The 12,838-nt window shown below is 36.4% G+C and overlaps 1 protein-coding gene across 2 annotated transcripts in view; it reads right to left on the reverse strand.

The window, feature by feature from the left end:
• The window catches only part of Alcam (activated leukocyte cell adhesion molecule), a 201,240-nt gene that overhangs the window by 42,231 nt on the left and 146,171 nt on the right, over positions 1 to 12,838 (reverse strand). For both annotated transcript variants that reach the window (XM_029470472.2, XM_021185108.3), the window contains exons 4-6: positions 4,558 to 4,622; positions 3,291 to 3,378; positions 2,650 to 2,832 (exon numbers count right to left, since the gene is read on the reverse strand). In XM_029470472.2, coding sequence (XP_029326332.1) covers positions 2,650 to 2,832; positions 3,291 to 3,378; positions 4,558 to 4,622 — 336 coding nt within the window. The remainder of the gene's footprint in view (positions 1 to 2,649; positions 2,833 to 3,290; positions 3,379 to 4,557; positions 4,623 to 12,838) is intronic.

Consider the following 12,838-nt stretch of genomic DNA (forward strand, 5'->3'; position numbering starts at 1 on the left):
TCGAAGAAGTGAGTAAAGCTTGCTTTTGGCAAGTCCAGAAAGCTGCCATTTCTGGGTTTTCTCCCCACACTTCTTTCTTCTCTTTCTTTCTTCCTTCCCATTATTTGTTTGTCTGCTTTCATTGTATGATGTAGTAGGATCCATCCTAAGACTTTCTGTTGTGTGTTAGGTTTAAGATTTAATGTGGCCCTTTCTCAGACTGTGACACCTATACATCTCTGATCAAGGCTGATACTAGGACAGCCAGAACCACATGCCTCACTTCCTCTTCTACTCCAACTTTTCATCTCTGCACTGCTTTTCAATCTGTTCTTTACTAGAGAGGTGAGGAACTAAGATGTGGTCACAGAATTCTTGTAACATATTTGCATTTTTATGGTAGCATTCTGGGTAGTCACACTCTTAACAAAACTGATGATCACTTTTCGATCCTTTGTTCTGGACTTTGGATTTTACTCCTTTTATTCATGATGAGTCATCATTCTTTCCATTGCTCTGACTTTCTGGTTTCTAGCCTGCTCTAGCACCAGGACTCAGTGGTTTGTCCTTTAGTATGTTTTATATTTGATTCTCCCCATTGAGTCACACTTAGCATTTTCCTTCACTATGACTCGATTAACCTATTATACCCTAGACACTGCCATCAGTTTCATTTGCTCCTTCACCCTGTGCCTTTCTTTTGCTTTTTATTCTTCTATAACTATTTCCTCTAAATTAGTTTTCTGAAACAATTATTTGACTATTATAATGCTATTCAGAATCCTTCACACTTTTCCTACACATAAGCATTTGAAATGGATACTCCTTTAGTATACATGGTTATCTAGAATGTACATCAAGTGAGGTTGTTGTATCTTCCCACTTTACATGAATGCCTACCAATATGCTCTATTCATATTTTTCCTCTTCCTATTCCCCTACTTATCCTTCTACCCAGTTAAAGACTTGATAGTTTAGGATCAATGTTACAAATGTAACGTACAAAGATCATACAGTTGAAATACTGTGCTCTCCAGTGATTTCTCTCTATTTATGGGAAAAACAATTGTAACAATTCATACTGTTATATTACATACTGCAGGAAAAGTAAAACAGATGTGTGAGTCTAAGAAGCGTCCAAAGGAATGAATTCCTTTGTTTGAAAGAGCTGTGTTTTAAAGACGAAGAAGGAGCTGACTCCATGATAAGGGCAAGGCATAGAGAACTCACAGGAAGGTATGGGAATTGTATTCTCCCAGAGGAATGTGAACAACAGATAGGGATGAAGTGTGTAAGATGTGGTGATGAAGTGGGTGCAGTGCATGGTGGTGACTGAAACAGACTCTGAGAATACATCAAGCAGGAACAGGAAGATGAATCTAAGCACTCTGAGGTGTCAGTGAAGAAGGTCAGTCACTGCAGGAATGCTGAAGCTATGGGTGTAGAGAGAGACTTCCGGTGGCAGCTTCAGGAGCAGTTTGTTTAGGGAGAGCAGAGAGAGGTAAGCAGTAGCGAATTCCATTTTGCCAATTGTTGCCAAAAACACTGGGAGCAATGATGGTGGGGTGAAGTCAGTACCAGGGCCAGAAATCAGATGAACATAAAGATTGAGGCTGGGGAAGACTAGTGTGTCCCTCTAAGGTTCTCTCAGCTTGAATTCTTCCATCCATCTTCCTTGAATGTCCTCTTCTATCATTTAGATCTTTCCTCTGAAGTCTCCCTACAGCAGTGGTTTTCCACATCGGCTCCTTTTATCATCAGTAATATTACTATGTTACTTTTTTAATAGTAAATTCACTATGCAGCATCTCTTTACCTCCTCTGGATTGTTCTACTTGAGGAAAGTCCAGTAATCTGTGTTCTAGCAAATCCTTCATATTTCACTAATGTCTTCAAGAGTCTCAGAATCACTGTCCTTGGGCACCTGACCTTTCAGGAACAGCCCATCTGTTCCCGTGACATTTATCACTTGCAACACCACACTGACAAATTCCTTCTGATGTAAGTGTCTTGATTCTCAGCTGGAATAATAACCTCTTTGAATGAGCAATGTCGTACCATCATCAAGAGGTTCAATAGTGCTTTTGTTGTCTTCTAATTGCCAAACACTCTCCCCACATGCCTGTGGCATTGCTGTGTCAATCTCATGGATCCAAGGATTCATCCACCAATCCATCTGTCTTCCTGCCAATCACATGCATACCAGTTCCTTCTGAAGCTGACTTCACAAGTCTTATTCGCCTTGGTAATGCTAAACTTAGGAAGTTAGCCAGGCATAAGACAATGTTCACCTTTTTAAAATTTTGTTTTAGGAAATGGTCAGGAGGCATTAGGAATTCCTATAAAACACATGGCAATAAGCTATGGGTGGAGAGTGTCAGAAGGAATTGTTTAAGTTACAGGTCAAATCTATAAGAAAGATAGCACAGCATAGAGAACCAAACACATATTGGTAAATGAGATAGCAGGAAACAGAGTCTATTCTTAAGTGGTGAGCAGTTTTTTCTATAGGTTTTCCAAGGAAGAAAAGATTATTTGTGTATCAGAGTTTTGTGATAAGGACGGGCAGCAGAATATTAAGAGAAACTGAATCAGGCTTGTGGAGGTTTAAAGTATTTGAATATTATTTCTAACACATTAAATCTATACAATTATCATTTGGGTACTTACAGTAAATATCAAAGATTTCTTGTTCGGAATAAATTGTTTTCTGGCCGGAGGGTCCATAATATGTCACAGAACAGGTGAATGGCATTTGTATGTCAGACCTGGTTGTCTTGTACTCCAAGGAGGAAGTCACGGTAGACAGCTGAGTTCCTGGATCAATCTCCTTTTTAAAAAGTATGGCCACCTCTAAAGAAAGTAAAGAACATCAATGATAATATCTTTCACTGGAAAATCACAATCCATAATTGAATATCAACACCCTTGAGATATGAGTTTGTCCTTCTAATTAATTGAATTTAGCAGGAGAGAAAGTTGAAACTCAGTGAGGTAAGATGTCATTCAAGATGGAGAATCAGAGACATAGGCAGAAATAGAATCCTGGAATCCCATCGCCCACTCAATTGAATTAACTTCCAGAACATGCCATATATAGAAATATTCTATTCTGCTTTTGACTCTTCTACACAAGGAATAAAATGGTGTCAAAAAATTGTCCAATAAGTTAAAGGGCCCTTAATTTAACTGAAACACAGACTTTTAAATAGAGAAGGGGGCAGCTGGTTTGATTCTGGACAAATGATAGGATGACTAGCCTATATAATATCATAGATGCTACAGGAAGTCACTGCCTGCCTCAGACTTACCTCCTTCCACAGGTTGCAGCACTTTGCCGTTCCTGTACCACGTGATGTTGCCATCTGGGTAACTGTCTCTTGAAATGCAGTCACCTAACTGAAAAATGTAAAGGAAAATTTCCTCACTTCAAATAGTTTCAAATCCTTATTTCAACATGGAACCCACAAAACTTTAGCAAATGGAGTGTCTTCAACCATTTATTTCCCAACTCTAAGAATCACACTATGAATCTTACATAAAAATAAATGCTTAGATATTACAGTCTTACCCATTTTGAAATATACAATAAAACTTTCCACTATGCATAAAATCACATCCCCTTAAAGGCATTACCAAATTCATTTTGATGCTATCCATTTTTAATATTAACTAAATGACATTATAACTATATTAATATTGATTATTGCTGTGGTTCATAGATCTTCAAATGCAAGAATCATTTAGTGTTAAAATGTGGCACCTCTCCAATTCCATTTTCATTTCACAGTATAAATACTTGCCACATTCGATAATCCTCAGTTCAGTCTTCAAGTGAGTTTTTAACTACATTATTTAACATTTATCAAATACTGGGTAATAAAAATAAATGGTATTCAAAATATTTGATCTTATGCCCCTACACAAACACAAAGGAATATTGAGGTATTTTAGTTAATGAAGATGAAATTATTACCCAATTGATGTGCTCACCTGTGGAACTCCATCTCTGCCTGCCTATTATCCCTACTTCTTCTCACACCTGTGATAATGTGATTGTATCTGCTTTCTCTCACTGTGTACTTCAAACTTACCGTGATCCACTTTAACAGAATAAAGTTTAAATGTTACACAAATCTTGATTAATCTGAGAACTTTTTATGTCTCCATGTTCATCTCCCAGGGCTCTCTCTTGCCTTGAATTTTAATGACTAAAGCTTCTGAAATACCGCAGGTTAATGTCCACCAGACACACCACTCTCCTTCTCATCAGATGACTTTATTTAGTTAGAAAGCCTCCCCTTGTTTGGATTGTAGGGAATCCACTTATTCTTCACTAATTCTAGCAAGCATTTGGTTCATTTACATCATAAAGATTCTCCTCTTGAGGAATGACTGTGCATTCCTTCCACATATCCATTGTCAAGATCAAAATGAGTGGTCACATTATTCACACTTTGTGCCCTCTCTGATTGCACATGAAACATTGTAACCTCCATAAGAGCAAGCTCATCTTGTTTGTCTGGACAGCTAGGGGCACCTAGATGGAGTAAAGCAGTTAGTCAAACAACTTCTCACCTTTTTCAGCTGATCTGTTTCAAGAAAGGGTGCTTTGTTTACAATTTCAGGTTTAGATGGTTGCTCTAAAGTTAAGTAGAAAAAGGGTTAAGTATACTGGAAGAGATAAAGGACATGCATGAGTATGAAAAAAAGAATCCATATACTCAAGACAAAATCGTGAACAATAAAGAACGGATTATTCCCAAGTATTCTAGATTTATGCAACACAGTACATATAACCTGTGAAGTAAACTATTTGCTTTATGACTTTAAATATTGTTTTAAGAGCTTGTAACTCCTTTGAATAAAATATCTCCAGTGTTTTCTAAATGTCTTATGAGATGAATATAGTTTGGATGATAAGCACAGGCCAGTGTTCTACTTGTGGTATATTATTTCTAGTTGGTAAGCATGGGTACTTTCTGCTTATTTAGGAAGAAAGCCTCCAACTTATTAGCTGGGGATGTTATGGCGCATGAATCCAAATCACAATGATTTCTTTTTTTGGAAGCCCACATTTCTGAGGCTTAAAGCAGCCTCTAGGATCTCCAGGGAAAATCCCATTGGTCTATATTTTTTAACAAGCTCTGTCTGAGGGGACTCTTAAGCACACTGAAGTGTAAGAAACCAGACTATAAAAGATTGAGAAAGCCATGTAGTGATGTCCATGCCTCAATTTCCCAAACAAACCAATGCATAGCTCTTATCTCATCTTGGGAAATTATGAAAAGAGGAGAAAAACTTTCCAATTTGGAACGTGAGTTGGAAGAGTTTATAAAAGTTCTATAAAAAATAAAAATCTAGACGTAGCTTCAGATGAGATTGATTAACATTTCAACAATGATTTCTCAAACCAATTTAATGAATCTTACTTTGATTAGCATTGGTCAATATGATAGAAACTTTGTGACATTCGCACACAGCTTTAATTCGGAATTCGATCTTGTTCATCCTCATTTCGTCCTCTGTACTGGCCCCCACAGGTTCTTTTCCCTTTTCTAAATGAATAGTACCTTCTGCATCTTAAAATCTTATACTTTTAAGTGTGGATTTCATATATCTGAGAAAACAGCACCCATCTTTCTGAGCCTACCTTATTTCAAGGACCATAAGCTTTTTAAGTTTTCTGCAAACATAATTTCTGCAAAAACAAATCTTTTTTAATTGGCAGAGTAGTGACATTGTCATTTAGTCTCACACTATATTTTCTATGTCTGCTCATGCATTGATGTAAATCTGAGTTGAATCTACAATTTAAGTGTTGGGTATAGTGAGGTGATAAAAATGGCTGTTTAGGTATCTCTGTTGCATTCTAATTTTCCATAGAGTTCACATCTAAGGATGGTACAGTTGCATCCTATAGTGGTTCTGCTTTCAGTTCTTTGAGAAAGCATCATTCTATTTGTCATAGTGACTGTACTAATTTGTATTCCCACCAGCTTTGTTTAAAATTTCCTTTCATTTTAGTCATGAGAATTTATCGTTTGATTTCTTTAAAACAGCCATTCTCACCACGATAGGAGAGAATCTTAATGTTGTTTTGGCTTTGAATACCCTCATGGCCAAGAATGTAAAACCTTTTAATCTAATATTTATTGTCAGTTTGTACTCCTCAGAACTGTTTATTCTGTTTGCACATGTTATCGATTAGATTATTAAAGTTGTATGTTTGTTTGTGTATGTGTGTATGCTTAGTTCTTGAACTTTTTATATAGTCTCAATATAGGATTTATATTCTTCTAGTTTTCTATAAATGATGATTTTTATACTTTACAGTCAGATAAACTAAGCTGGGCATGGTGGCGCATGCCTTTATTCCCATTACTCTGAAGGTAGTAGTAGTAGATCTCTGAGTTCAAGGCTATTCTGGTTTGCAATGTATGTTCCAGGATAGTAGGGCTACACAGAGAAACCCTGTCTCAAAATCAAGCAAGCAAGAAAGCAAACAAACAAGAAACAACATTAATCTGAATAAAACTTATTGGGTAATTTTGTCAAATTTGACTACTTTTTAATTCACAAGTAGTTTCAAGAAAATATAAATCGACTCAATCTCCTTCAGAGTAGAACTATTTTTATTTTATATACATAAGAAACTAATTACTTTTTCTTTCATGGTTTTAATGTTTATATTTTCAAATATTTTTGATTGCTACACTAAACTAAATTGATATTTGTATACCTACTACTCAGTTTGGATTTCAGCTGAAAGACTTACCTAACCAGACCATACAGGGATAGAAGATAAAAACATTTTGAATTACAAACCTTTTGAGTTACAACATAGTTATCACTAGAATGTATATAAAAAAGTTACATTCCACAGTTTAAGTGACTAAAAATTAGAAAAAATTTCACAAAATTTCCCCTCAAAATAGTGACTAGTTTATGGGGGAAACATGGTATGAAGTTAAATCCTTTTGCATGGTAGTACAAGTTGAGGCTGTCAGCATTTTAATGGAACATTCCAAATTAAAACTGAATTATTGATCAAACATTGACTTTTGTTTAGAACCCATGCTATCAAAGACAAACATTTAATATATTTGAGAGATGAATGCACCCAGAATACTTAAACAAATGAAAAGTCTTGTTGGGTCTTAATGAAATAAACCAAAGTTCCCATGACCAACAAGCCAGTTCTTAAGCAATACCAACCTTTAAAATTTAAGAGACAGAACATATTAATTAATTTACTTGATTTTTTAAAAAAGAAAATGTGTCAAAATTAAGAGGAATGAAAAGAAAATGGACATTTAATTTCTTCATCAGTACTATGTTTGGAAAATATGGAGTGCTTTGCAAATTTAAATATAGGCTTTGAATAAAACTTACTGGGTAATTTTGCCAGGTTTTACTATTTTTCAATCCGCTAAGTAAAACAAACAAAAATAAGTTCATATTTGCTTCCTCTTACTACGTAGCAAGTTTACCTCATATTTCTTTTTATTATTATCTATCTATCTATCTATCTATCTATCTATCTATCTATCTATCTATCTATTTACACTCCAGATTCTACTACCCTCCCAGTCCTCCCTCTGATGTCCCCACCACTCACCTCTACCCCACCAGACTTCTAAACTCCCTGGGACCTCTACTATCTTGAGAGGTAAGCGCATCTTCTCTGACTGAACCCAGACTCAGCAGTTCTCTGCTGTATATGTGTTGGGGGCCTCATATCAGCTGGTGTATCCTGACTGGTTGGTGGTCCAGTGTCTGAGAGCTCTCGGGGGGCGGTGGTCCAGGTTAATTAAACCTGGTAATACTTTATCAATAAGCACATTATCACAAACACTGTATGCATGCCAAATTTATAAAATGCTTTGTTTGCATTAATTATTTCTAAAATTTATCAATGTTTTAACAAATGTAAGCTGTAGAAAACAAATGAAGAAAAAGAAGACCTGGTGAAAAGATGCTTAATTTTAGTCCTTAAATTTATTCATCTTTTGTTTGGAAGAGTCACTGTGAATTTTGTGATTTAATGACAATTTAATAATAGTAGCTATTCTATTTCCTTGAGTTATTTTCTCATAGATTCTTGCTTCAAATCCTTTGCATTAACTACATTTTTTTGTATGTAATTTTCTTTTATATTAGTTTGTAACAATCAATGAATATTAGTTGGAGGACCATTAAAAGGACACATACTATTTTAGCAAAATTGCATATCGATTCCCAAGAAGTGTTTTTGTAAAACGAATACTTCATGTGAATTATGTCTTAATATGATTCAAGGATCCATAACCAAGTATAAAATCAAAAGAAAAAGCAACACCACAAATTTGTTTATAGCATTAATATAATCAAGTTGAATTATTTAAAATTAAGCCAATGTTTGCTTCAGAACATTCCGGAGTTAATCTCTCTGAAATATTTTACTGGACCATGTATCAATTATAGAATTATATCATAGTTCATATTTTTCTTCCTTGCTGGCCTGTCTGTCTCAACTGAAGTAGTGACGAGTATAATATAGGGACAAATGTGGTGGTACATTAAAAATTAGAGGACAGGGAGATTTTTAAAAGCAAATCATATAGTAAGTCCTAGACAGGGCAGCAATTTGTTGCATGTGTATGTTTGTGTGTGTGTGTGTGTGCCTGTGTGTACCTGTGTGTGCGTCAGTTTGTGTGTGCCTGTGTATATCTGTGTGTAAGTGTGTATATGTGTGTGATTCTCTCTCTCTCTCTCTCTCTCTCTCTCTCTCTCTCTCTCTCTCTCTCTCTCTCTCTCTCTCTCTCTCTCTCTCTGTGTAGGTTTTGGCTTCATGTGCCATATAGCAGTATCTATAACAATGGAATATAATTCTAAGCCTGAAATGATAGAATTCCACCGGTTTTGGCAACAGAAGCTTTGCTTTTCCAGTCACTTCTTTTTGTTATGTAACAGGTTTTTCTGGAGAAGTAGTCACTGGTCCAGAGATCAGGACTGATCAAGAATAAATGTACTAAAATACATACCCGAATTCCTAGCTCTCACTCTCAGGCTACAAAGTTAGGGAATTCTATGAATATTGATTTTCAGAAAAAAGTAGAAATCAATACCTTACTAAAAGTTATAGTTTAGGCGCCCAGCCCTCTACTAGACAGATTAAGATGTAGTTCTGGGTAGAAAATTGCACTTTATCACACATGATATCCTTGCCTTAGTCTATAGACCACACGTGGATCAGCTCAGTCAGAGAGCAAGAAGAAACAAGTGCCCTGGCAGGTTTGTGCAGGGGCAAGACTCTAAGTTCCTGTTTTCAATCAGATTCCTAATAAGTTACCGAACACGGAAGCTAGTGCATCTATGAAACAATGTTTGATTTTTCTAACTATGTTGGGAAATGTTATTATCATTCTTCTTCTTTTTTTTTTTTTAGTATTGAAAGAATCAAAGTGACTTGAGTATAGTGATACACATGTAATTTCAATACTTGGAAGATGAAAGGAGGAAGAAGAGTTCAAGGGCAGCCTTAGCTATAGAACATGTTTGTGGAACAGCCTAAGCTGTGTGTGACCATGTTTCTACTACCCTCATTAATCTCCCCTGCGAAATGGAAGAATGGAATTGTAACACACAGTTTAGGTCTTATTTGTTAAATGCATCATTTTCTATTTCTCTCTCCTTGAACATATTTCTTTACTATTTTCTGGTTTAACAATTTCTACTGGAGGGAGGAGAGATTCTCAATTTTCCAATTCGATGAAGCATTAAGAATCATATCCAAGTAGGACCTTTGAAATTATGTGTGGAGCCAGCATTGGCCAACTCTTTGAAATCTGGCCCACTGTACATGGACCAAGTCCTGGAAACTGGCTTTCTTCTAATACCACAACTCACTGCAGAGCACAGAGAACTGGAAAATTAAGACCAAAGTTTCACTTTAGATGTTTTAAAAAAAAATCAAGATGGGTCTTTTTATATTTCCCATGCTGACTCTGAATTTGGATCTGACCTCCTAAGTGTCTGAGGCTGCCTTTTCTTTTTCTTTTCCTCAAGTAGTTATTGCAAATAACTGAAACAGTGAATAGGATTCTAACCACTTGAATAGAAGCAGCTCCTTAGCAAGCTAGACCCCATGGTTCCTGGACAGGGCTCTAACAGCAGTAGAGGAGAATCCTTCCATGTAATCTAAAGCATTCATTTTACTCAAGAGGTCATTTCAACCCCAGGCAGGTGAAGAGACTTGCCAAGGTCAGAGCTTAGTGGCAGCCCTGACAGAGCAAGGTCTTCTGGTGACTAGCTCACAGATTTTTTTCCATCACATCAATGACAGCCATTTGGTGCTCTTGGCACCTGTTTGACCTCTGAGCCTTTTGCACAGTCATTTGAATGGATGTCTGGGAACTTTCAAAGGTCTAATCTTGCTTCCAAACAGTTTTATTGCTCTCAAATGTGCACTAAATTCGAAGGCAGTTTGATTTTGATGCCATTCACGAGCCGGTTAGCGGTGACAAGGCACATTATTTGCTTGGACTGGGGTTGGCATGTAGATATAATTTCTTACATCAGAGATGTAGGTTAAAACAAAATACACAAACCTACATTGAAGGTAAAATCATCAGTCAGGCCCTCTGGCTTGAATAAAAGCAAGCTGAATAAAAAGATTTTGCTCCTGGGGCTGGCAGTACACAGACGCTGATCTGAGATTGGCTTACATGAGCCACACTTGATGCAGTGGTACATGGTTCATGTTGCTAGGTAATTCAACAGAAACAGAGGACTGATTGATGAGCACAGTAACTCCTAAGTGACTGAAATATATACACGCATAGGATGAAAGTCTCCCTGCCACAGCTGCTGCTGGATTCACAAAAAGGTGGCCTGAGTTAAGTTCAGGATTCAATGAAGAGAAGAGAGGTTCCTACACGACCTGGTCGGACTGCCATGATCATCAGGGTTGTCATTAATTTTCTTAGATTTCGAGGGGCTTTTGTGGCTTCTCTGATGCAATGCCACTTTCAAGAGTGTGTAACTTGCTATGTAAATTCTCTCTGGCCCACATCCTAGAATGCAAATTCTGTTTCTTAGAATTGCTTCCTCAAAAGAGCAGGAGGCAGGGGGTACTGGAGGTGTGTGGCATGTGACTCTGTTTTAAGCATCACCGAAAGCCTCTGCACTCTAAATTAGCTTACAAGTTTTATTACATTAATTTGTACTCTTAGATATTTACATAGCATGTTTTTTTTTTAGAAGAAAACTTGGAAAATGTCTCAAATGATTCTTCGAAGTAGAAATCAGAATATGCTTGACTGTGTGCTATAGCGATGTTCGATAATTTCAAGCCAATTTACAGAAAATTGAAATGGCAAATTCATTTACATAATGATTAGCATTGTGAGTTAGACTACCTACATTCTTGATATTTATGATATCAAAGCCTATTGGTAATTTTGTTGTTTTTATTGTTGTTATTCTGGTTTTAGGGGGAAATGCCATTAGCAAATCTACTGTCCATCTCTCTAATAAAAGCAAAATAGAAGAAAACTAAAAAAGAGAGAGAGAGAAAAAAGAAAACTAAAAAGCCAACAGGGCCAATGGCAAATTCAGAACACCAGTTCTTCATCTATCCCATGGAAGCAGGCTAGGCTGGTAAACAGTTGGGACTGAACTTGAATAAAATTATAATAGAGAAGTGTAGATGGCCTCTAGAAAGTGCCTTCTAAGCTAAAAGGTAATCAACTGAAACATGTAATATACATTTACAAGGCTTTTCTGGAGAACAAAGGTTTCCTCTGACAGTGTTAGTACTCTTTGAATCCACATCGTGAACCCATTGGAGCTTTGATGTCTACATAAATACTTAAGGGATAGCCCTACTTAGCTGCATAGGTTATTAAAGAGAAACACGAAAAATCCATGGTGGCTTGCTCAAGTTGGAGGCCTCCAGGGTTTCTTTCTTTACTATTTATTGGAATCATTACTAGGAACTGTCAAACCATCAGAAACAAGATTGGGAAAGTGGGAAAGTAAAACTTTTCTTTCCTAATTAAGCAATATTGATATTCTGAAATATTTGAGACCTGCTTTTTCTTCCTGTAATTTCTAAAACAGTATGATGTAACTGAGGTGGGACCTTTTATTTGAATCTTAAAAGAAGATCTCCCTTAATTATACATTGGAAGGCATTCATTTGCTATTTGCACAGTAACATTAACTATATATAATTAGGTGAAGTTACTGTGTCATGGTAACTATAGTAATTATGTTGAGTCTCTTCTACTAGTCTCTTTTCTTCTAACCCTACTTTATCTTTTTTGGTGTATTCTGATTCACATTCTCAATGTGCTGGGCACATTATTATTTTAGGGAAAATTTATTAACCATTTGAACAGGTTAAAGACAGAATCAATAAACGTTGAAAGTCAGAAAATGCTCACGCACACACACACACACACAAACACACAAACACGTTACATATATGTATATTACAAATAGAGTTTCTTAGATCTCTCGTACATAGAATAGCTTCAATTTGTATTTTTCCTTTTACATATTAAAATGACAATTTCATTTGATTCACTCTACCCTGTATACATTTGTATGATATGCATGAGTAGGTATGTGTCCTATTATCCTCATAAAGATTACTCTTTATTTTGACAAGTCAATGGAAGTTAGAGGGCATATGCCAGTTGTCACTGGTAGCGAGGGAAAGTTACAGGGCAAACAAAACAGAGTATTGTTCTAACTTTTCACTGCACATCTCCCATCAATGCTGCACGTATCTTCCTCGCTAGCAGCATGCACAAGTAGATTAAGAGCTCTAGAAAGTGCCTGTGAAGAGGCATTGCAGAGACTCAAGCAT

Source organism: Mus caroli, unplaced genomic scaffold, assembly GCF_978045245.1.
Source record: "Mus caroli unplaced genomic scaffold, Mus_caroli_1 scaffold_17, whole genome shotgun sequence".
NCBI lineage: Eukaryota > Metazoa > Chordata > Mammalia > Rodentia > Muridae > Mus > Mus caroli.